Raw genomic sequence first — 24560 nt, 5'->3', positions numbered from 1 at the left:
CGAGTCGTGACTCCTGATCCCCCACTGGGGGGGATCTCCTAGCCTATGCAGGTGCCCTCCTCTTGCCTCAAGAGCAGCGCCACTGGCTAATGGGGGGGATCTCCTAGCCTATGCAGGTGCCCTCCTCTTGCCTCAAGAGGAGCGCCACTGGCCAATGGAGTCATGCGCCAAAGTATTTGCCATGCATGCCGATTGCTAAATAAAGTTTGTCAAATCCTACCAACTGGCCTCTCATGATTGAATTATGATCCACAATTAAAATAAACAACTGCATGTACTTCCATTATATTTTATTTTATTATTAAAAAAAAAGAAAAAAAAAAAGAATCCCCCTCAATGCCATGCGATCTACCACACTACCTTCGCGATCGACCGGTCGATCGCGATTGACGTATTGGGCACCCCTGGTCTAGAGAAAGTCACTCATCTACACTCCTGGAAAATTGATTACCCAGGAAATAAGGAAGTGTTCTATTTCTCCTTGAGAGCCTCAGACTGACAACAGAGACCACCAGCAAGCCAAGGTAGATTAAGGGCCCTATCGCCGTACGCCGCTATCGTTTGCGTGCCTCTTATTGCTATCTTCCCAGCATCTTAAGCTATCGTCTGCTTCCACCGTCCAGTTTTGCGCTGGGATGACGCAGGTGTAGGCATGGCCCAGGCATGTCCGTGGGCCTCTAGCCTATCACCTGTCTCGCGCAAGTGTCATTTAGCGCTCTGGCAAGATACCGTCGGTATGTTCCGAGTGCAAAGGGAGGTCTGGGCGTTGCCTGTTCCAAAATAGGCGTTCCAGCGCAATGTGTTAGAAAAAATGGCCTTGGATGCTCTCAATTTTAACACCAGGAAATAGCTGGTCTTAGCGCAAACGCAGACGTACGCCTGAGTGCAGACAGTCTCCACATCTCCATGCAGTGCAGGAAATCCTTGCTTGGATCCATTTACGCACGGCATGGATGTCACTCTCCACTCGCGCCTGCACACACTCTTCTCTCCTCGGAATGCCACGTTGATTTTCAACTATAGCCTACATTGCAGAAAAAACACACCTTGATTTAAAAATGAGAATTCGTTCGTCATGGTTTTATTAGGCTACATAATTCCCGACCATACAGGTTTGTGGTGTGAGGTAACAATAGATTGCTTTTGAGAAAGTTGTGACGGTGTTGTGCCAAGCTGCCTCTCCCCACCCTGGCCGGCCCAAAACACCCAGGACACCGACCCACCCCCACCCCACCACCAAGCCTGCTTACCCGTCCAGCTCCCACCTTCTCGGGGGAGATCCCCATCCAGCACCCGGCGCACACAGACTCCCGCCCCGCCAGACCCTCGTTTCCCTAATCCAATTCAAAACGCATCATTTTTTCGCACAACACCTGTGTCCAGCCAGTACAGTAACCTCTTTCCCTGCAATTGCACGCATGTAAGACCAGCTTCTCCACAGCGCGGATGGCAGCTGAAGTCCCTCTCGCCATCAAGCAGACAGTGACGGAAGCATGTGTCTTTATGTGCGCCAAGGGGAAAATGACAATTAAATTGGTGGGATTCGATGTATATATATTAATAGAAACGAATAGAAAATAGCTGATTAATAAAATGTGTGCTGGTGGAACGAAATTCAACTTCTTCCAATAGAGCATCATCACTCATCGCGGCTCTCAGTACGCTGCGTAATTACGCATGCAGTATATTATCGCAGCGGAGATAGAAGAGAGCCTGAAAAGGAATAAGCATACAGACGTTTGGGCAAACAGAAGAAGAAGAAGAAGAAGAAGAAGGAGAAGAAGAAGAAGAAGAAGAAGAAGAAGAAGAAGAAGAAGAAGAAGAAGAAGAAGAAGAAGAGTGAATCTGATAAATTGATTAAGCTTTCTTCATAGATCTAGGGCTCTATTCTCCCACAGGCCATCGGCGCTATTACGGGCCTTAACCGCAAAAAAACGTGCCTTGCGCCTGTTTCGGCAAGATAGCAATAGGCTTTAGGCTGCCAAATGCGCTTTAGGCCGAATGGGCGTGGCGCAGTCCCAAAGTGGGCGTGTCGGCGCTAAATACCAGCCTAGTGATATCTTGGGACCCCTCCTACATTTAGCGCTTTGCGCTTTTGAAAAGCAGGCCTATTCTCTGCCTTCACTGCTTCTTCTCTGTCACCCTTCTCTCTCTCTCTCTCTGAGTTCCCAGCATGCATTGTGTTTCTTCATTTCGCTACTAAATAGCCACCAAATGAGCCAAAATAGATATAAAAGGTAGTTCTAAATTAATGTGTAATGGTAACACAGCCTGCCATTGTCAACATTTCAATATTGGACCAAATAAAACTTCGAAATGAAAACACCACCCTATGTGAAACATATATGTCCTCTTGAGGCTATATATACCCCTTGTCGAGTTAACGTGATTTAGAGAAGTAACAGCGGAACGCGCTTCGGAACGCGCTTCTAATGGCATCTGCTATACTGTGATGTCCCTCCAATAACTTGGCCCTATTTCACATTTAGTTTTACAATAAAAACACATTTATGCAATGACTTGACATAATGTAGGGTATATTTATGTGCATCATCCTTCCTGCAGCAGGCGAGAGAAAATGATATCTTTCTGGACAAACTTTCACCAATCTAATAGGCTATATTTTTCTAGCTGATGCATAGAACATTATTTTCACTTTGATCTTGCTATAGTGTAGCGTATTTACATGCTTGCAGTATTGAAACTGCAGTTAGATTGGTTTGAGAAGCATAATAATATGGAATAATAGCCTATAATGCAGACAGACAGGCTGGATGAAGGGAGGGGGGGGGGGGGGCAGAGCGTTTGGCTTTCGTCTGGTTTTGCGGGATCACTGGAATTGGAGCTAAAAAGGCAAGCGTGCGATTCGTTTATTGCACTTATCCAATGAGCATGACGGTGCATAATTTTACGCCTAAAAGGCGTGGTTGTAATGCTTTGGGCTGCATCTAGCGCCAGCACGACGATATCAAGTGCGCCTTTCCACGCCCACTGCTTTGATCTGCGCCTGCCGCTCGGCCTAGAAACTGCGCCGATGCAACGATAGGGGCCCTAGTCTCTTCATTTTGATTTCAAAGTGCAGCAGATTGATAAATTTTTACTTTAAAATGTACAACATTTTCTCACGGGGGTGATGCCCCCGGACCCCCCTAGGGGGTCTGCGGTCCACCATATACATTCTTTGGGGGCTGAGCAGACCCAAAGCTGTCATCCGAAAACTGCCCCTGTTATCAATCATAAAAATCATCCTGTTTTTGTCAGAATTAGTCACCTCCTCAACTAGCTTAGATCAGAGGAGGAAGAACAGTTTACTTCTCTGAGTAAAAGTATTGCCACCATTTTGGCTTTATTGAGAGCATTTGGACATGAACAGTTTGGTTTCCCTGATCATTCACAGCAGAGCAAACGGACTCATCCTGATTTTTGAAGGCAAGAGACGATGCAATCATAATTTTGGAGGTCTAACAATAAAGTAATATACATCAAAAACCTATGCTCCCAGGGAGTTAGAAGATTTACAGTTTGAGTTTGTGGAGAAATGAGCCCAGCATGTATGATGTGTGTGTATTTTTTAAACCGTGAAGATGCATAACAAGTTCTATCATATGGTACTGTATCATAACACTAGAGTGAAGATGCATAACAAGTTCTATCATATGGTACTGTATCATAACACTAGAGTGAAGATGCACAACAAGTTCTATCATATGGTACTGTATCATAACACTAGAGTGGACTGACCTGCTCTCTCTGCTGGACCCGTTTATAAACAAAGTGGGAGAAGGGCTGTCGGTGGATGAACCTGCCGGCTCCTGGCCTGGTCTCTAGCCGGCCAGCCTCATACACCACTCTGCCTCTGGAGATGGTGACCACTGGGACACCATGGCACTCCATGCCCTCGAAGATATTGTAGTCCACGGCCTGGTGATGGGTCTTGGCTGATATGGTCCTACCCAGATGCACAAACCGATAAATGTTATAGAAAGTACTCCACCTTTAGAACACCTGGACCAGATGCACCCCAATTTGCTGTGAAAGCTCATATTGCATTCTGTCTGAAACTAATGTTACAGTATTGCTGTAACAATAATACAGTGTTGCTTATTGTATTATTGTTACAGTGTTGCTGTAACAATAATACAGTGTTGCTTATTGTATTATTGTTACAGTGTTGCTGTAACAATAATACAGTGTTGCTTATTGTATTATTGTTACAGTGTTGCTGTAACAATAATACAGTGTTGCTTATTGTATTATTGTTACAGTGTTGCTGTAACAATAATACAGTGTTGCTTATTGTATTATTGTTACAGTGTTAACACTGTAACAATAATACAGTGTTGCTTATTGTATTATTGTTACAGTGTTGCTGTAACAATAATACAGTGTTGCTTATTGTATTATTGTTACAGTGTTGCTGTAACAATAATACAGTGTTGCTTATTGTATTATTGTTACAGTGTTAACACTGTAACAATAATACAGTGTTGCTTATTGTATTATTGTTACAGTGTTGCTGTAACAATAATACAGTGTTGCTTATTGTATTATTGTTACAGTGTTGCTGTAACAATAATACAGTGTTGCTTATTGTATTATTGTTACAGTGTTGCTGTAACAATAATACAGTGTTGCTTATTGTATTATTGTTACAGTGTTGCTGTAACAATAATACAGTGTTGCTTATTGTATTATTGTTACAGTGTTGCTGTAACAATAATACAGTGTTGCCTATTGTATTATTTTTACAGTGTTGCTGTAACAATAATACAGTGTTGCTTATTGTATTATTGTTACAGTGTTGCTGTAACAATAATACAGTGTTGCTTATTGTATTATTGTTACAGTGTTGCTGTAACAATAATACAGTGTTGCTTATTGTATTATTTTTACAGTGTTGCTGTAACAATAATACAGTGTTGCTTATTGTATTATTGTTACAGTGTTGCTGTAACAATAATACAGTGTTGCTTATTGTATTATTGTTACAGTGTTGCTGTAACAATAATACAGTGTTGCTTATTGTATTATTGTTACAGTGTTGCTGTAACAATAATACAGTGTTGCTTATTGTATTATTGTTACAGTGTTGCTGTAACAATAATACAGTGTTGCTTATTGTATTATTGTTACAGTGTTGCTGTAACAATAATACAGTGTTGCCTATTGTATTATTTTTACAGTGTTGCTGTAACAATAATACAGTGTTGCTTATTGTATTATTGTTACAGTGTTGCTGTAACAATAATACAGTGTTGCTTATTGTATTATTGTTACAGTGTTGCTGTAACAATAATACAGTGTTGCTTATTGTATTATTGTTACAGTGTTGCTGTAACAATAATACAGTGTTGCTTATTGTATTATTTTTACAGTGTTGCTGTAACAATAATACAGTGTTGCTTATTGTATTATTGTTACAGTGTTGCTGTAACAATAATAGTGTTGCCTATTGTATTATTTTTACAGTGTTGCTGTAACAATAATACAGTGTTGCTTATTGTATTATTGTTACAGTGTTGCTGTAACAATAATACAGTGTTGCTTATTGTATTATTTTTACAGTGTTGCTGTAACAATAATACAGTGTTGCTTATTGTATTATTGTTACAGTGTTGCTGTAACAATAATACAGTGTTGCCTATTGTATTATTTTTACAGTGTTGCTGTAACAATAATACAGTGTTGCTTATTGTATTATTGTTACAGTGTTGCTGTAACAATAATACAGTGTTGCCTATTGTATTATTTTTACAGTGTTGCTGTAACAATAATACAGTGTTGCTTATTGTATTATTGTTACAGTGTTGCTGTAACAATAATACAGTGTTGCTTATTGTATTATTGTTACAGTGTTGCTGTAACAATAATACAGTGTTGCTTATTGTATTATTGTTACAGTGTTGCTGTAACAATAATACAGTGTTGCTTATTGTATTATTTTTACAGTGTTGCTGTAACAATAATACAGTGTTGCTTATTGTATTATTGTTACAGTGTTGCTGTAACAATAATAGTGTTGCCTATTGTATTATTTTTACAGTGTTGCTGTAACAATAATACAGTGTTGCTTATTGTATTATTGTTACAGTGTTGCTGTAACAATAATACAGTGTTGCTTATTGTATTATTTTTACAGTGTTGCTGTAACAATAATACAGTGTTGCTTATTGTATTATTTTTACAGTGTTGCTGTAACAATAATACAGTGTTGCTTATTGTATTATTGTTACAGTGTTGCTGTAACAATAATACAGTGTTGCTTATTGTATTATTGTTACAGTGTTGCTGTAACAATAATACATTGTTGCTTATTGTATTATTGTTACAGTGTTGCTGTAACAATAATACAGTGTTGCCTATTGTATTATTTTTACAGTGTTGCTGTAACAATAATACAGTGTTGCTTATTGTATTATTGTTACAGTGTTGCTGTAACAATAATACAGTGTTGCTTATTGTATTATTGTTACAGTGTTGCTGTAACAATAATACAGTGTTGCTTATTGTATTATTGTGGCATCTATCAGAAGGCATGACCATGGCAACATAATACTGCAGCTCAGCCAGTGTCCTGATAGACTACTCTAACAATGCTGTGTGCCTGCCTGGGGCTGCAGTGGGCTGCCTGGGGCTGCAGTGGGCTGCTGAATATGAGTCAGTTTCAATGAAGAGACCCATGACAGACAGACACCACTTTCAAGTTTCATCCAAAGAAATGTCTGGTGTATTTTGCATTTCTGGGCCCATTTTGCTGCTTGGCGGTGTTTCTTATTCTTGTGGATAACTGGTCAAATCATGTACAGTACACAAGGTCTCTGAGGGGTTTTTGAAAAGCATTATGGGAAATGTAGGAAATCACTAACTGAAGTAGAAGTTGATAAGGCAGGTACACTCCAAAAAAATGCATCATCATTACAGATTGCTGACGTGTTACAAAAGTGTCCTCGTTATTCTGGTTGGCTTTCTGGTTACGTAACTGTTCGTAGCCCGCGGCCTCCGGATGTTATGAAGCGACAGTTACTCTAAAGGCAATTAATTACGCTATTTCACAGATGAATTCACGGCTACAACAATGAGCTTGAAAGACATTATAACAGCAGACATGCACACACAGAGCAGATATAATCCACACAAACAACAGAGTCCTACACTGCCAAGAACTTTACCGGGTTGAATTAGCCGTGATTTTGAGGGGGATACAATAACTATTCCACAGCTGCAGTCATAATTCAGAAGGTCTCAGCACAGGCTTCTCCAGTGTTAGCAGTGATTTAATTTACAGCAAATGACACTGGGGTGTAATATTCCCTCCCCTAGTTCACAGCAGCCGTTAGTGAGTTGCCTGCAGGGCTTAGCCCAGATTCTACAGTAAAGAGAGTGCCACTATGGCTTATTATATGGTCAGCAGCACCAGTGGCTCCTGCATTACATTACTGGCTTTCCTTGGGAAGCTAAGCAGGTCTGGCCTTGGATACTCCTTGGATGGGAGACTGGTGCTGGAAGTGGTGTTGGAGGAGCAGTAGGAGGTGCTCTTCCCCTCTGGTCCGAATGGTCTGATGAATAATCTCCCCAATGCCCCAGGGCAGAGACAGGGACTCTGTCCTATGAGTGAGCACCGTGCTTCGGTTGAGACGTTAAACCGAGGTCCTGACTCTCTGTGGTCATTAAAGCTGGGGCTGAAGATAATTAAGGACCCCTCCCACCCAGCTCATGCTCTTTTTGCCCCCCCTTCCTTCAAGGAAAAGGTTGCGCAGTATCAAGAGCAGAACCACTCGTCTGCGTAACAGCACGTACCCTGAAGCAGCCCTTAACTCCTCCTCAGCTGTTCAGCTCACGACCCCAATCTAACTATGACCCCTAGCAGGGTCTTTGTTTTAATGCACCGACACCTTTTAATGCACTTTGTCCTTCTGCAGAGTTCTCTTTTTTTGCTCTGTCATGAATGTTTACTGTATGACACACTGTCTGCACTTTACTGTTGTTTTTACTGTTTCTTTTTATATATATATTTCATATATGTGCAGTCATATTGCCCTGTGAATGCGTGGTTGTTGTCATTGTGGATGTTTCTGTTTGTCTGTTATGAGCACACTCCAAGACAAATTCCAATCAATTCTTTGATATGGACATAAACTATTGAATCTTGAATCTTGATCCGATCGCCACTCTTCGCAAGAGTAGGGTGTAACCCCAGTGTCCTGGCAAAATTCCCAAACAGGCCTTCCTTCAATCATGGCCACCTAATCATCCCTCATTACTTACAGTAATTGGCACATTCAGTCCTCAACTCTCCACCATGAGAGCTGATGTGTGGTGAGCGTTCTGGCACAAACTGGCTGCCGTGCATCACCCAGGTGGGTGCTACACATCACCCAGGCGGGTGCTGCACATCGGTGGTGGATGAGTTGAGTTCCCTCCCCCTCCCTCCCTTGATATGTGAAGCGCTTTGAGTATCTAGAAAGGCGCTATATAAATCCAATGAATTATTATTATTGTTATTACCTTTATTATTATTATTATTATTATCATTATTATCATTATTATATAAGCCTGGCTTTGCTACAGTACACTAGCTGCTGGAAGGCAAACAGTGTGTGTGTGTGTGTGTGTGTGTGTGTGTGTGTGTGTGTGTGCGTGTGTGTGTGTGTGTGTGTGTGTGTGTGTGTGTGTGTGTGTGTGTGTGTGTGTACTCAGGACACAATGTATGTCTGTTTGTGTGTGTGTGTGTGTGTGTGTGTGTGTGTGTGTGTCTGTGTGTGTGTGTGTGTGTGTGTGTGTGTGTGTGTGTGTGTGTGTGTGTGTGTGTGTGTGTAAATAGGTTTTATGGATTTCATTGAAATAAGAAAACAAAGAAACAATGACATAATCAATTTGATACACAAGCTGTTCTGAACTGAGAATAGCCTCTTCAGGTCGTTCTTCCGTGCGATGAAAGCAGGTTTACCTCCACGTGAATCATTCGTCATTCTGGGGAACGTCACCGTGCCCCGTCAGCATTGTCCCGCTGCGATTTTGCGCACAAAACGCCATAGCTTATTATGTAAGGAAGTTCAAATCCTTCCTGCAAATAACCGCACACTGATAAGAGAGATTACTCACTTCAATGCTAATTTTCACAAATTCTCGTGAATGTGATTCATTATGGAAATTCTGTTCTGCTTTAATGTGCAAATGTAGGTAAGCGTTGATATACAGCACAGTATATTATTATATTGTTATATTGATCTATTCCGATGGCTTTCTCTCACAGTGCTGCAGTGGCCAGAAGAGGGCTCTCACCTTGTCAGCTTGGGGTCCCATATAACCACATCAGCATCAGAGTCCTTGGCGATACGGCCTTTCTGTGGGTAGAAGTTGAAGATTTTTGCTGCGTTGCTGCTGGTGACAGCTACAAATCGATTTTCGTCCATTTTGCCACTATGCTGAGGAGAGGAAATGCACAAACACATGAGTTCAGTATGGGGCCACAGTGAATGACAGCATTGTAGAGAATTAGCAGACAAAAGGTCAATGCTTAACTGTGCAGCAAGCAACTCCTTTCTGTCAAAATATCATAAGGTGCGATTTGTAAGCACCACTGCACACAGTCAATCTTTCTGGTGGCCTTGGGTTTGTTGGGCTGAAATACCCAGCTCACAATAGGGAAGAAAACGCCATGCCTGCACTTTGAAAACTCACTAATAGACAACTTATTGCCTTTCCAGAAAATAGAGATTGCAAATGTCCTGTACTTCGAATTCAAGAATGACGAATGACAAAGGAAAACTATTAAATTAGATCAGTTTGTGTTTATATTAGTGGTTGTTTGCCGCATGATGATGACAGACTCCTGATGATTGATCCTTTTTATTTATAACATCACTGGAAATAACTAAGTGACACTGTAAACAATAGGTGCTGCAGGTGATAAGTCTTCTCTCCACTTCTTTACGTTGAACAATGCAACAATGTAAAACAGATGTATCAGGAGGACGTACCACCCCCTTCTCCCAGATGACAGACATCCTGTCCTCCACACCGTTCACTCCGTTGGGGATCTTTGTAAAGTCGTCCTTGCCAAGAGCCTTCTGGCACACGGAGAAGGTGCAGTTGTCCGTCCCCGTCACACTGAGATCATCACTAGCAAAACAGATTGAATGAATGGTGAATATATAAATGCACAAACTGTTTGAGTGATGGTGTGGATGCTGGAATGAATATGAACAAGACAAAAAAAAACAATATTAATGCCATAAGATACGTCATCCTCGAGACTTACTGTAGTTTACATAAGCAAACCATGTGTTTAAATCCAAGTCAACATTTCTCACAGCTCTCATTCCTGTCGCTTTCCAGTCTATTCACCTTATGTTCCAACTATCAATGGTTCCAACACAGGGGTCAGCCAGTTACTTCCTATTGTGTTTACACTTCCTGTGACAGTACAGTACTAGTGAGCAGGTAAAACAGATGGTGTTTTGAACAGGAAGTCATAACACAACTGGGTCAAGTGGGCGGGGCTACATAAGGTGAATACTGTCACAAAAACACACTGCTTAAAAACATATACATTTATTTTGTAACTTTTGCCACAAGCAATCCTGCATACTGTTCCATTTCAGAAGCAGCAGGGCAAACTAAATGAACATTTTCATATAAATAAATCCTTCTTTTTTTCATTGCCAATTGATAACAATGATTCAAACTATAAAATATCTATATATCTATATATATGCATTTGCTGTTCTAAACTCGGTGTCTGAAAGTCCTGGGATGAATCCTCTGGCATACAGGAAGTGATGCGTTTTATGTTTGTAGCAGCAGCAACAGCAGCAGTGTGTTTGGAATAAAAGAGAAACAGGTGATCTCTGGGAAATGCAGTGCTGAAACACCACAGCAATTAGCACAAAATTAAAAGATACAAGAATCTTGTGGATGAACATATTAACTCTCTCCTCAAGACAGTTGAAAACAGTGAAATAAAGTATCACAAATTCTGTCTAAATCTCTTTAACTCTTTATCAGCTCCACGTACTTGGCCAGCAGGTCCATGAGGTACCCAGGGGTGCTGGGGTCCGGTCTGAGGGGAGGACCCATGACGAAGCGGGCAGCGTGGGCCCAGTCTTTGTGCCAGTAGTGCGTACCGTCAGTGCCCAGCCCGGCTGCAATGGGCTCCCCGAACACCACACGCCCTGTAGAGGGATGCAAAAAAACATATTTAGCTGAATTAAGTTTGTTTAGAATGGAAAAAAGTAAGGCCTATATTTATGCATGTCATTATCCATTACACACTATGAATATCCACACAAAACCAGTACCCATAAACCCATACTATATAGCATAGTATGTATGTACATGTTGAATCCTACCACACACATCCACCAAATCAGATACACATGTAACCACAAACCCCATCATTCCACATCCTCGCCCCATCCAAACAGCAGGTGGCAGCGGCCGGCCCACTCACCGTCTCTGCGTGCGTTGGACACCACCTTGGCGGCAGACTTGCTCATGACATGGACCACATAGAGTGGGCAGTTGACGGCGTGGGCGATGGTGATGGCTCGCTGGGTGGCCTCCGCCTCCACCTCCTCTGGCCGGCACAGCTCGTGGCCCTCTGGCCCCGTGATGCCCAGGGACAGCATCTTCTTAGCCCCCTGCCGAGGGGGGGGGGGGGGGGGGGGGTTATAGGAGAAAGAAGAAAAGAATAATAACATTTCTGTCTGAGCAGAGAAGGAAGTATTTTTGTAAAAGTAATAAGCATAATCCCATCTCTTATTGCCCCTTATTGGGGCAGAAAGAAACAAGCTGGGACCACATATGCATATGCATTTCAAAATCTGTCCCTATCCCTTTTAGCCTTCACACACATACATAAACACACACACACACTTGACCTCCATTTCAAATTTCAGCCCACCCTGTCATGCTGCATTTCGAAACCCCCCCCCCACTGCCACCCTTTTAGCCAATTGGCATGAACACACAAACACACACACACACACACACACACACACACACACACACACACACACACACACACACACACACACACACACACACACACACACACACACACACACACACACTTGACCTCCGTGCCAAATTTCAGCCTCCTAGGGTGAAAACTGTGCCTGCAAAGGGTGGTGAACTTTTTGTGGACCAACTGACCAACAGAGTGTCTTATAGAGCTGCTGGTCAAAGCTAAAAAGAACAAAGAATGCAAAGAATAAGTGAGAATGTCAATTGACTCAGAGCAGCGCTACAAAGCATTTTCACAGATGTCTACAGCCAGGCTGGTAGACCCTTCAGTGACTTCTCAGTAGTTCATGTTCCCTGCCACAAGAGAGCCACATGAATTTGGCTTTTTTAGCATTTGCTACTCCCTAGTGGTGAATTGTTGCCATGACTTAAAAAAGAACATAAATGAGAGAGATTAAAAAGGAAAGTACATTTATTGGAAAACAAACAGATTACAGTATAACAGATCATTTATTTGATCAAAATACAATATTCTAAATTCTTTGTCTGAAATTGTAGACACATTTTCATAGGCAGTGAACACTGAACCAACAGGGAACATGCACGCGGGCACATATTTTTAAATGTATCAATATTGAAAATGTTAATTTTCTGGTAATTTTACTGTTATACTCTATTCTTCTATTGCAGTTAGAGTAGGTTAACCTGAAAAGAGATGTAAAGATTTAATTCCAAGCAGGACAGAACAATAAAGACCACACAATGAAATTACTTGATTTTTCATTATGAGTAAAAGTTGCAAAATAGAACAAAGAAATTGGCTCCATAAAAAAAACACATAAAACTTGATTATGGATTCCCCCTCCTTGAAATGCTCTTAATTGTACAACAACACATTTAGCAGGTTGGTGAGTCGACTACCAACACCAACTTCTCAATGAATGAACATCCCTCTGTACTGTAGGTCAAAGCTCACTTGGTCAGACTACTGTACGTGCTCCTACATTAATGAGTTTGAGAGGAAAAAGTCTTCGACTTCTACAAGAGGAAAACAATTCAATGCTTAATGTGGAAAGGGAACACTTTCCAAACCAAATGTGAAACCAGAGGGAAATGCCCTCATCCCCTTCTATGAGCAGCTTGACTTGCTTTGACTCAGCTGCCATCAGGTTTAAACATTCACCATCATTGATCCTGGGCTGTGGTGTGTTTACACACAGGGAGCCTGCAACATCATGAATGACCTGACTGGGCCATAAGAACAACGATACCTGATACCAGTGGGGCAGTGGCCTGGAGAAGTGGGTACATGTATAGACCCCTTATACAGCTGTCAACATTGGAGCTGCGCGCGCATCGTGTAGGCAAAAAGCCGTGAGCCCAGCATTGACAGACACAGAGAACTGTGTAAAAGCCCCGCTGTCAGGACTGCTCTGTGCTCATCTGCGACACACAGTTAGATTTTAGTTTTAAAATGCAGTTCTCGGCTTACTACAACAGCTTATCGCCTAGTGATAAGCAATGTTATGCATCGAAATTAACGTTGGTTAATGGGATATGTCTTACAGACCCATACGCACTGGCGCTGTCAATTGGCCAAGCCTAGTGGCCAGCAATACGTATTGTGCATTCCTTTATAACTGGGGATAGCGTAGATAATTATTCTGTAACTTGCAAAGATATATTGTTATGTTGATAATGCACACAACTCAATAATGACATTATGTAACGTTACTTGGTCGTTAACTAACCGAGCGATGTGGCTGAGCAGCCTACAGCTACAGGCTGCAGGCAGGCAGCTTACCTGATTATGAAATGAGCACTACAAAGTCGGGCATTTTTAATGATGTCCTTGTTCCAATCAGTTCAACTCAATAATGACATTATTTAACGTTACTTGGTTGTTAACTAACCGAGCGATGTGGCTGTTACTAGCAGCCTACAGCTACAGCTTACCTGATATGAAATGAGCGAGCACTGCAAAGTCGGGCAGTTTTAACGATTTCCTCTTTCGGCTTGCAACCAAAATAGTTAGCATTAAAAGCAGTATGAGTTGACGGGATTCGGTAAAACTTTAGTCCTTGCTTTGTTGATAGTGTAACAGACTGTTCAGTGTTGTGTTGTGTTCTATTGCGTGTGTGCGAGGCTGTGTATGTTCCCTCGAGTTGCCGTAGAACAGGATATGTGGGGAGAAGCTTGTTATAACGTTACAGCCTGGCTCTATTGTTTATTATTTTATTAACCAAGTGTGAATAGGCGGACCCGAATACTCTGCTACAATAGCTTTCCGATTCTGGCATCCCACTGTACAACACGAAGACATGTCTAGCTCGAATAGTTTTCCAGCCACTGGAAAACTACTTGCCAGGGCTGCGCGGAGTCTGTCTTTCTGCCTCCGTCTTGCGCATCGACGCTGCGTGATGTCAGTGTGACGTAGTCGTATAAGGGGTCTATACTCTTAATTTATGTCCCCCATCTTTTTTTAAGTGGCCCATTCAGCAAAGGATAAACACCCAGTGTTATAAACAGTGACATGTAAGACTCTGGCATATTTAGTTTGCTCAAAAATGGGCCAGTAGTATTTGCACATTGTCACTTAACTTGTACTGCTTGACTTCAGGGAGTAAGGAACATCACCTAACCTGGAAGGGTGTTGGTCATTTCAGATAACCACAAGGCTCTGACATTGCTCCTTATCACAAGGATGCAGTTAGCAGATGTGCATCACTTTTGATGGCATCAACAATATTTCTAGCAAACCAGGAAAACACTTATTTTTGCTTTATTAATTTGTACACATTGATTCATCTGAACTCTGCTGGTCTGTCTTCTCTAATCTGTGACTCCTGCCTGCATTTGCCTCTGTTAAACAGTGCATGCATTCAAGAAGTTACAGGACTAATGGCTGTGTGTCTATAAGAGACTCCTTAAATCACTATATTCAGTTTAACTCAAAGATATGGTAGGCTACACCGCTGCAAATTATGTAGTTAAAGCTAATATATAGCTACATGCCTTGCCTTCACTCCCCTTACCCTACTAGTTAGCAACAGTAGCATGCTATAGAGGGCAGAAGTAGGTAGTTAAAGCTAGGTAGCAACAGTAACACATGATATAGAGGGGATAAGTAGGTAGTTAAAGCTAGGTAGCAACAGTAACACATGATATAGAGGGGAGAAGTAGGTAGTTAAAGCTAGGTAGCAACAGTAACATGCTATAGAGGGGAGAAGTAGGTAGTTAAAGCTAGGTTACAGCAACAGTAACATGCTATAGAGGGGAGAAGTAGGTAGTTAAAGCTAGGTAGCAACAGTAACACATGATATAGAGGGGAGAGGTAGGTAGTTAAAGCTAGGTAGCAACAGTAACACATGCTATAGAGGGGAGAAGTAGGTAGTTAAAGCTAGGTAGCAACAGTAACATGCTATAGAGGGGAGAAGTAGGTAGTTAAAGCTAGGTAGCAACAGTAATGCTATAGAGGGGAGAAGTAGGTAGTTAAAGCTAGGTTACAGCAACAGTAACATGCTATAGAGGGGAGAAGTAGGTAGTTAAAGCTAGGTAGCAACAGTAACATGCTATAGAGGGGGGAAGTAGGTAGTTAAAGCTAGGTTACAGCAACAGTAACATGCTATAGAGGGGAGAAGTAGGTAGTTAAAGCTAGGTAGCAACAGTAACACATGCTATAGAGGGGAGAAGTAGGTAGTTAAAGCCAGCTAGCAACAGTAACATGCTATAGAGGGGATAAGTATGTAGTTAAAGCTAGTTAGCAACAGTAACATGCTATAGAGGGAAGAAGTAGGTAGTTAAAGCTAGTTAGCAACAGTAACATGCTATAGAGGGGAGAAGTAGGTAGTTAAAGCTAGGTAGCAACAGTAACATACTATAGAGGGGAGAAGTAGGTAGTTAAAGCTAGGTAGCAACAGTAACATGCTATAGAGGGGAGAAGTAGGTAGTTAAAGCTAGGTAGCAACAGTAACATGCTATAGAGGGGAGAAGTAGGTAGTTAAAGCTAGGTAGCAACAATAACATGCTATAGAGGGGAGAAGTAGGTAGTTAAAGCTAGGTAGCAACAGTAACATGCTATAGAAGGGAGAAGTAGGTAGTTAAAGCTAGGTAGCAACAGTAACATGCTATAGAGGGGAGAAAGTATGTAGTTAAAGCTAGGTAGCAACAGTAACACATGCTATAGAGGGGAGAAGTAGGTAGTTAAAGCTAGGTAGCAACAGTAACATACTATAGAGGGGAGAAGTAGGTAGTTAAAGCTAGGTAGCAATAGTAACATGCTATAGAGGGGAGAAGTAGGTAGTTAAAGCTAGGTAGCAACAGTAACATGCTATAGAGGGGAGAAGTAGGTAGTTAAAGCCAGGTAGCAACAGTAACATACTATACAGGGGAGAAGTAGGTAGTTAAAGGAACACTCCGCCCATTTTCAACCAGCTTTGTATCATTAGAACATCAGTAGTATATCAGAAAACTGTAAAGGGTTTTGAAGTCTGTCATTTAATTTGACAGTTATTGAGTGTTAAAGTGTGGACCAGTGACATCACTGGTCCACACTAACTCAAATTAATAACTCATTAACTCAAATCAACTCTCAATAACTGTCAAACTATTCATCATTCATCTAGTTTGACAGTTATTGAGAGTTGATTTGAGTTAATGAGTTATTAATTTGAGTTAGTGTGGACCAGTGATGTCACTGGTCCACACTTTAACACTCAATAACTGTCAAATTAAATGACAGACTTCAAAACCCTTTACAGTTTTCTGATATACTACTGATGTTCTAATGATACAAAGCTGGTTGAAAATGGGCGGAGTGTTCCTTTAAAGCTAGGTAGCAACAGTAACATACTATAGAGGGGAGAAGTACCGTAAATTCCGGACTATAAGGCGCACCGGTATATAAGCCGCGGGACCAAAATTGACTATTTTTTTCTTATATAAGCCGCACCGGTCTATAAGCCGCGGGTGTTTTGATGTTTAATTACCATATGAAAGGGTTCGTGCACAGAGAGGAATGTCGGGAAAGAGATGGCTGTTTGGGGAAGCTCCCATTTATTAACATTTCAACAAAACAAAACAAAAGTCAGGTCACTAATCCCCAGACAAAATCACACAACAATAGGCTATATGTGCAGCAAACGGCTGTAACCAGAGAAGTCAAGTCACTAATCCTCGTCTTCCTCTTCTTCCTGCGTACTGAAACCACCAAAGTCCTCATCTTCAGTGTCGGAAACGAACAGGTTCAGGGTGGCTTCGTCAACCACTCTCCTCTCTCCTTCATTGTCACTCAAAACCAACGAACTCCTCTTCGTCACTGTCGGCATCGAACAGCCTCTGAAGCCTCTGACGGCCCTCAGCGCCAGCTGTGGCGGCGTCATCCTCTTCATCCCGCAGCAGTCCAGCGTTTTGGAACCCGTTGGTGATTGTGGATGTTTTCACACTCCTATAATATTCCGTGATCTTCCTTTGTGTGAATTCGCCGAAGTTTGTGATTTTCTCCTGGTAGTCGGGAGGGAGTTGTTCAGTAGTTCTTGCCCGGACGGACAGTCCCTTTCGTCTCATGAATCGGAAGCACCAAGATGGGCCACCTATGAAATGTTCAATTTTCATTTCGGTGGCGACTGTTTTGGCCTTCAGTCGGATCTGCACCGTGGAAACGCCTCGGCCGTCTGCTCTCTGGGTCAACACCCAATCTTCAAGGGAATCTTCAAGTTCGGGCCATCTGCTTTTATGACCTCTGAAGGACTTTTTGGTCTTCTTGCACTGAGACCGTTCCTCCTGCTGCACCGTCCAACGCCTCACCATTGACTCATCGATGCCCAGGTTACGCGCGGCTGCTCTGTTTCCCTCTTTTAATGCGAGATTGACTGCTTTCAACTTGAAAGCTGCGTCGTGTGAATTTCTGCGTACCTTCCCCATGGTAAGTGAGAGTGTTGCTTCTACTGCTCGTCTTGTTGTGAATATTCCTTGATCTTCCTTTGTGTGAATTCGCCGAAGTTTGTGATTTTCTCCTGGTAGTCGGGGGAGGGAGTTGTTGCCCGAGTGGCCGTTTGCTTACCGTAATTACCATATGTAAGTGGTCACGCACAGAGGGGATTGTCGGGAAAGAGATGGCTGTTTGAGGAAGCTCCCATTTACCGTATTACCGTAACATTTCAACAAAACAACATAACACAACACCACCGTTGTTTATTTTTACAGTGCACACAGTGTCCGCGGTGTGGTGAAAAGAGGGCAAGAGAGGAAATTAAAACAGAAGTGGATTTATAGTTAGAAAGAGTGCTAAAAAAGAGAGATTTTATTTGTATTTTTTTTTTTTTTTCTGAAAAAATCCATAGATAAGCCGCACCGTTATATAAGCCGCAGGGGCCAAAAAACGGGAAAAAAGCCGCGGCTTATAGTCCGGAATTTACGGTAGGTAGTTAAAGCTAGGTAGCAACAGTAACATGCTATAGAGGGGAGAAGTAGGTAGTTAAAGCTAGGTAGCAACAGTAACATGCTATAGAGGGGAGAAGTAGGTAGTTAAAGCTAGGTAGCAACAGTAACATGCTATAGAGGGGAGAAGTAGGTAGTTAAAGCTAGGTAGCAACAGTAACATGCTATAGAGGGGAGAAGTAGGTAGTTAAAGCTAGGTAGCAACAGTAACACATGCTATAGAGGGGAGAAGTAGGTAGTTAAAGCTAGGTAGCAACAGTAACACATGCTATAGAGGGGAGAAGTAGGTAGTTAAAGCTAGGTAGCAACAATAACATGCTATAGAGGGGAGAAGTAGGTAGTTAAAGCTAGGTAGCAACAGTAACACAGCAGGGATGTGTGTGTGTGTGTGTGTGTGTGTGTGTGTGTGTGTGTGTGTGTGTGTGTGTGTGTGTGTGTGTTTGTGTGTGAGAGAGAGGGAGAGAGAGAGAGAGAGAGTGTGTGTGTGTGTGTGCGTGTGTGTGTGACAGTACACTGTACAGTCAGTGTTGGGTTAAATTGAGATTGATTTTGTTCTGATTTGAGCATCACAGCAGTTTGTCGCTCTTCATGCTGAGAGGAGTGGACACCAGCTTCAAGTTATACCAATTCATCATAGTGGAATGGAAAATGAGAGATCAAACTCCTCCTTACTAGACCGACACTGACACAGTTGACTGTGAAAAAGTGGTGCTTGTCGGGCTATTATTTACACTCCTTGACACTAATAAGTTTGCATTGTAAGAAAAGGCGCTTATGCAGAAACAATATGTCAGTGGCTTACACTAATAGCAGAAGTCACGGTGCATGCATAGAACTGGAGATAAAATGTCAGCTTCTACATACGATTGACTCATTGCCAGCTACCAGTTACCAGAGTCCATATTTCACACTAGCTGACAGCTGAAGTCAAGGTTTTGCAGAGCGAATGGGTTAGTATGTTTGCTCACACCAACCTCTGCAATAAGGTCTCCATTCTCAGCGTGCACCTGGGCTATAGCTCCGATCTCCTTACACTGGGAGAAGGCAGCGTACAGCTCGTGGTCCTGCAGCATGAACACGTCCTTATAGGCCATGAACATCTTGAAGGAGTTGACTCCTTTCTCTGTGGTCAACGTCTCCATCTCTTTCTTCACCTGGAAATAGCAGGGTCAGCAGAATTACTCGCAAAGTGTAGGGGTGGGCGATATGGCCCTAAAATAATATCACAATATTTCAGGGAATTTCGGCGATAACGATATTGTTGACAATTATGACAAAATACTGAAAGATATTTTATTATTAATTTCAAGAACATACAATTGCAACAAAATAGTGTCATAGTGTTATGCTTGTTGCTGCTGTGGGTACGTCATACCGCTAGCAGTGTAACAGTGTGAAACCATTCAATCAACAAGTCAGAATATTGCCATTATCACAATAGGAATTTTTGACGATTGAATATGAATTGTAACGATACTGTATATTGATAACGATACGATATGGCACACCCCTAGTGTACAAGCACATGAAGAAAGAGCTTGTAGCACTTGACCATGTCTTCCAAAATCTCTGAGGAAATGTGTGGCTACACTGTACAGCCTGATGCAAATCCTTGTCTTGCAGTTCTGTTGTTTTTCACATTATGTGTGTAAGTTCTGTAAATCCTTCCTTCTGATTTATTTGCAATGAATTTCAAATATACTTAAATTGAACATTTTGTCAAGATCCTGCTATCATGTGTTGATGATCTGCTTGTTCACCTTCTCGCTCCACCAAGTCACGGCCACATGCAGTGAGTAGTCGCAGCAGACTTTGGAGTCGGCGGTGTTACGCCAGCGGTCGTACGCCTCCAGGAGAGACGTGCCCTTTTGGGGGATGACAAAGTCCATGATCATTGTGGTCCCTCCTGCCAGAGCAGCCTGGAGACACACACACACACACACACACACACACACACACACACACACACACACACACACACACACACACACACACACACACACACACACACACACACACACACACACACACACACACACACACACACACACACACGGGAGTTGTACATTAACTTGTGTCAAAGCTACAACACCAGGGGTTAAAGTGATGCAAATAATGATCAAATAACTCTAGAGATAATTGATTTATTTAGGATAAATAGTTAATCTGATTAATACAGTATTGTCTGCAAAAGCTTACAGGAAAGACTAAAAGCTACATTACATTAGCATCACTTAATGTTGGAAAAAATATGATAAAATATTGGAGCTTGTAGGCCAAATACAAAGACATGTCAAAGTTCAGATGATAAGGAGGGATCACAGCTAGCTAAATGACAGAGGGACACACATCTTAACTGATTAAACAGCTAAGATAATAAGTTATAATAGTAGATAATAGTTGAGTCTTTGTTGTGGCATTTTCTCAGGGTGACACAAAATGACCGGGGGGGGGGGGGGGGGGGGTAATTTTGAATGCTTACAGTGTCTGAAGGTTAACTCTGAAGGGAACATGACAGTTCTTTCCTTAAACTTGAATTGCCAAACCCTGAAAGCCGACTTGCCACTATTTTACCTGCGTCAGATCAGGCAGAATGAAAAATAATGTTTCCGGTCAAAACCAGCAAAATAAAACTGGTGGAAAAGGGGAGATGGGAGAGAGAGGGAGAGAGACAGACAGACAGAGAGAAGGTAGAACCTAGACTGTATAAAGAGAAGCTGAGTAGCTGACATAATATTGATGCTTGCTTAATTCTGGACTTTATTGGTTAACAAATTTAAAATAATTTAATTCTAGACTCAAATCAAAATGTATGTTTGTTCCGAGATCATGCATAGGTTACATATTTACCATACAGATACAATCATAATGGTTGTCTAGGCTACCGTATGAAAACCTTAATCTGAACTGATGCAATATTTTTGATTGGATCCACATGTATCTTACATGATGATGATGCTGCTGCTGCTGCTGCTGACTAGTTTCAATGGAGCTAAACTTTAGGTATATTGTTATGCTGAGACTTCCCCACAAGAAGAACCTTCCGGGGGACACATTAAATAGCCTACTTTTTATTATTATTATTATAGAATGACCAAATACAAATGTATTGAATAGCAGCAAAATATTGGCAATCAAATCAAGCACTTTTATTTTGGTAGCGAAATCGCCTAAATTCCGGTGCTGTTCTGTCTGTGATGACCGTTTTGACGCACCAGCAGGAAACAGCATCTTTCTCTCATATTATTTTCACCTTAGTCCCAATATGGAAGTCATCCACCGCCTTGGTGCCCATGAACGCCAGCTCCATGTGGGTGTGCGTGTCAATGCCGCCCGGTATCACCAGTTTATCGGTGGCATCGATGACTCGTACTCCCGCCGGGATCTGAAGATTTAATCCAACTTCAATAATTTTCCCATCTTCAATGTAGACGTCGCTGATCACGGAGCAGTCCTCATTCACAACTTTACCACCTTTTATCAGGATCCTGCTCGGTTCCGCCATGTGGACCGCACCGAACGTAGTTTGAAATGAAATATAGGCTACTTTAGAGTAGACGTTTGTGCAAAATGAACAGTAACTATTCCTTGACAGCAGACGGCCCTTTCAGCAAGTTTCTCTACGCAGTGTGTCCTCACAGAAACTTTCCAAACGCATCTGACTGGCACAGAGACAAAGTTCACCTACAAGGTCACCTGGCTACAGTGACAGCAGAGACAACAAGTTGCAGCAAGACTACAGGACTTACCTGCTCACTACAGGACCCCAGAATGACTGGACACGGCCCGCCCACCTGCTGGACAATGCTGTAAGTAGCCTAGCTAAAGTAACGTTAGCCTGTACGCTAAAGTAAAATTGTATGCATATTGTAGCACATTTAGGGAAAACTCAGGCAAAGCAATGAATACAGATACAGTAGCCTATATTCAAGACATGGGAAGAAGGTAAAATACAGTGGTTTTCACTGGTACACCGCCGTCTTCCAATCCAGCAGGGGTCTGTGAGGGAGCTGGTCTCCCCATTTTTATTACCCACCCTCCCCCCAATAGGCAGTAGACTGATAGCCTATCAGCACAGGGGATTCTAGGCTTTCAAAACAGGGGTAGCACCACCAGGATGAAAATAGTTGCCCCCTGCCGGGTCCCCTGGACAAAGACATTTTGTACATCGTAAAGTAAAATGCATTAATCTGGTGCACTCTGACAGCAAAATGAAGAGGCTAGTAGATCTATGAAGAACCACACATCACATTAATATCCTCTTCACTATGCTGTGGCTTTACAATGATGAAAAAATAGTCGTCTTCTTATTATTCTATCTGCATGATAGTGTTTCTCAACCACTGAACCGTGGCCCACTGGTGGGCCTCAGAGCGCCATCTAGTGGGCTCCTAAAGCAGGTGTTTGCAGTCAACTATTTGAAATTAATATGTGGCAGTCAAAATCTATTTGTGGTGCTCAAAATCTATTGTGGTGTACCTCCACAAATAGATAACTGTATAGGAAACACTGAATGTTATAGTAGCATATGACAACGGACAAAGATTATACTCGTGTGGGACATTGTGGGCAGGGCCGGATTAATAGTACCATGGGCTATTCATTTTCTAAGGACCCCCCCCCCCCTGCTGCGGGCGACGCCACAAAAAAAGATAGAAATTTTTGGGCCGTTTGGATGTTTTTGAGCCATATTTAAAGGAATATCTAATTTTAAATTAACATTCAAAGCCATGTGTAAGATGTCACATTAAGCACTATGACGATGTCTCATCATAGACGCTGGCTTAGCTGGCCGGGGGCGTGGTCAGGGTGGGGTAAATCCTCCCGTTCTAACCATTCAGCAAAGTTAGTATTTAGCTGCTAGCCCAGCCCAGGCAGACACGATCAGGGATTTAACCCCCGCAGTGAACGCACATCTGAACAGACGTCTATGTACCTGCTCTTTATCCCCAAACCTGTAGTTTAGAGCCGCAGCACCGTCCTTTGGTGAGTCAGCCCAATGAGGTATATGGGCGGTTTTACCCCACTCGCGCGCCAGCCGTAGTAACATTTTGTGGGCGTTCCCACATATGCCGACTGTCTCTATTACAGATGCTGCAAGGTAGTAATTTATCGTTTGAAAGCCCTAGCTTTTTTTTTTTTACTTTACTTTAACTTTACTTTAACCGGCTGTGTTGCGCTGTGGCCGGGGAGAGAGAGGGGCCGGTGAGGTGAAGCGAACCGCTCAGACTGGAGTGGACTCCACCCGAGCGGTACTCGGCAACGTACCCTGCCCCTCCGTGGCTTATTTTCGACTTGCATGTGTGACAAACTGTACAATTTCCACAATGAGGAGGACATGCTGGCGTGCTTCCTTTTGGCTGTTTGGGGTGCGCGCACGTCACGTGAATGCGTGCATCATGCAGCTGCAGGTAATTGACCAAACAAAAAAAGGGGAAAGCCGACCGGCACACAGAATCGGCTATGTGGACTGACCGGCGCCGATCACCGGTCGAGGCCGATCAGCTGAAAATCGGCCATTTCCGGTCACGTGCCGATCGATCGGTGCATCCCTAATATATGTGTGTGTGTGTGTGTGTATATATGTGTATATATATATAATGAGCTAGGGCTGTCAAACGATACATTTTCTTAAACGCGATTAATCGTATCTTTGTATCGCATGTTTAAAATGCCATTATTTTGCATTTCAAAGCATTTTTAATTCGATATTAATAATTCTTACCAGTGTGTCGTGATTGGGAATCAAATGAATGCAAATAAATGTACTTTGTGATCTTGAATTTTAGATTTATTTTCAATTCAATAGAAGTGCAATGTAGACAGGAGGTAACAAAATAAAAATCTACAAAATATATCTTGAACAGAAAATAAATGCACAATTGTAAACAGTGCATGCTCAAACTGAAACGTAGGGGTTAATTTAGTATAAAAACTACATAGCTCGTGTAAGCTCATAGCATGTCGCCGGTCTTCAGCTTTGCCGGTCGAGAAAGTGACGTCACTTAGGCGACAGTGTATGTAGTCTTTCTGATTTATAAGTTATAGTCCAACAGTTTGGCGATAAACTGCGACTTTCTTGACATGCAAAGTTATGTTTTAAATTGACAAAATTAACGTTGGCACCCCGTGGCACAATTCAAATGGGATAAAAA

At 42.2% G+C, this 24560-nt stretch overlaps 1 protein-coding gene across 1 annotated transcript in view; it reads right to left on the bottom strand.

Annotated features, from left to right (window-relative positions):
• The window catches only part of dpys (dihydropyrimidinase), a gene marked incomplete at both ends in the record, with an annotated part of 29406 nt that extends 7496 nt beyond the window's left edge, over nucleotides 1-21910 (bottom strand). Inside the window, 8 exons of the mRNA XM_083642186.1 lie at nucleotides 3742-3949; nucleotides 9283-9425; nucleotides 9981-10122; nucleotides 11018-11174; nucleotides 11453-11642; nucleotides 19380-19559; nucleotides 20166-20324; nucleotides 21659-21910. Of these exons, the coding sequence (XP_083498312.1) occupies nucleotides 3742-3949; nucleotides 9283-9425; nucleotides 9981-10122; nucleotides 11018-11174; nucleotides 11453-11642; nucleotides 19380-19559; nucleotides 20166-20324; nucleotides 21659-21910 (1431 nt within the window). The remainder of the gene's footprint in view (nucleotides 1-3741; nucleotides 3950-9282; nucleotides 9426-9980; nucleotides 10123-11017; nucleotides 11175-11452; nucleotides 11643-19379; nucleotides 19560-20165; nucleotides 20325-21658) is intronic.
• Nucleotides 21911-24560: the final 2650 nt, after the last annotated feature.

The sequence above is a fragment of the Poromitra crassiceps genome (genome assembly GCF_964638095.1).
Source record: "Poromitra crassiceps genome assembly, chromosome: 1".
NCBI lineage: Eukaryota > Metazoa > Chordata > Actinopteri > Beryciformes > Melamphaidae > Poromitra > Poromitra crassiceps.
Note: the sequence above shows the minus strand (reverse complement) of the source record. Positions and strands in the feature narration are given on the sequence as shown.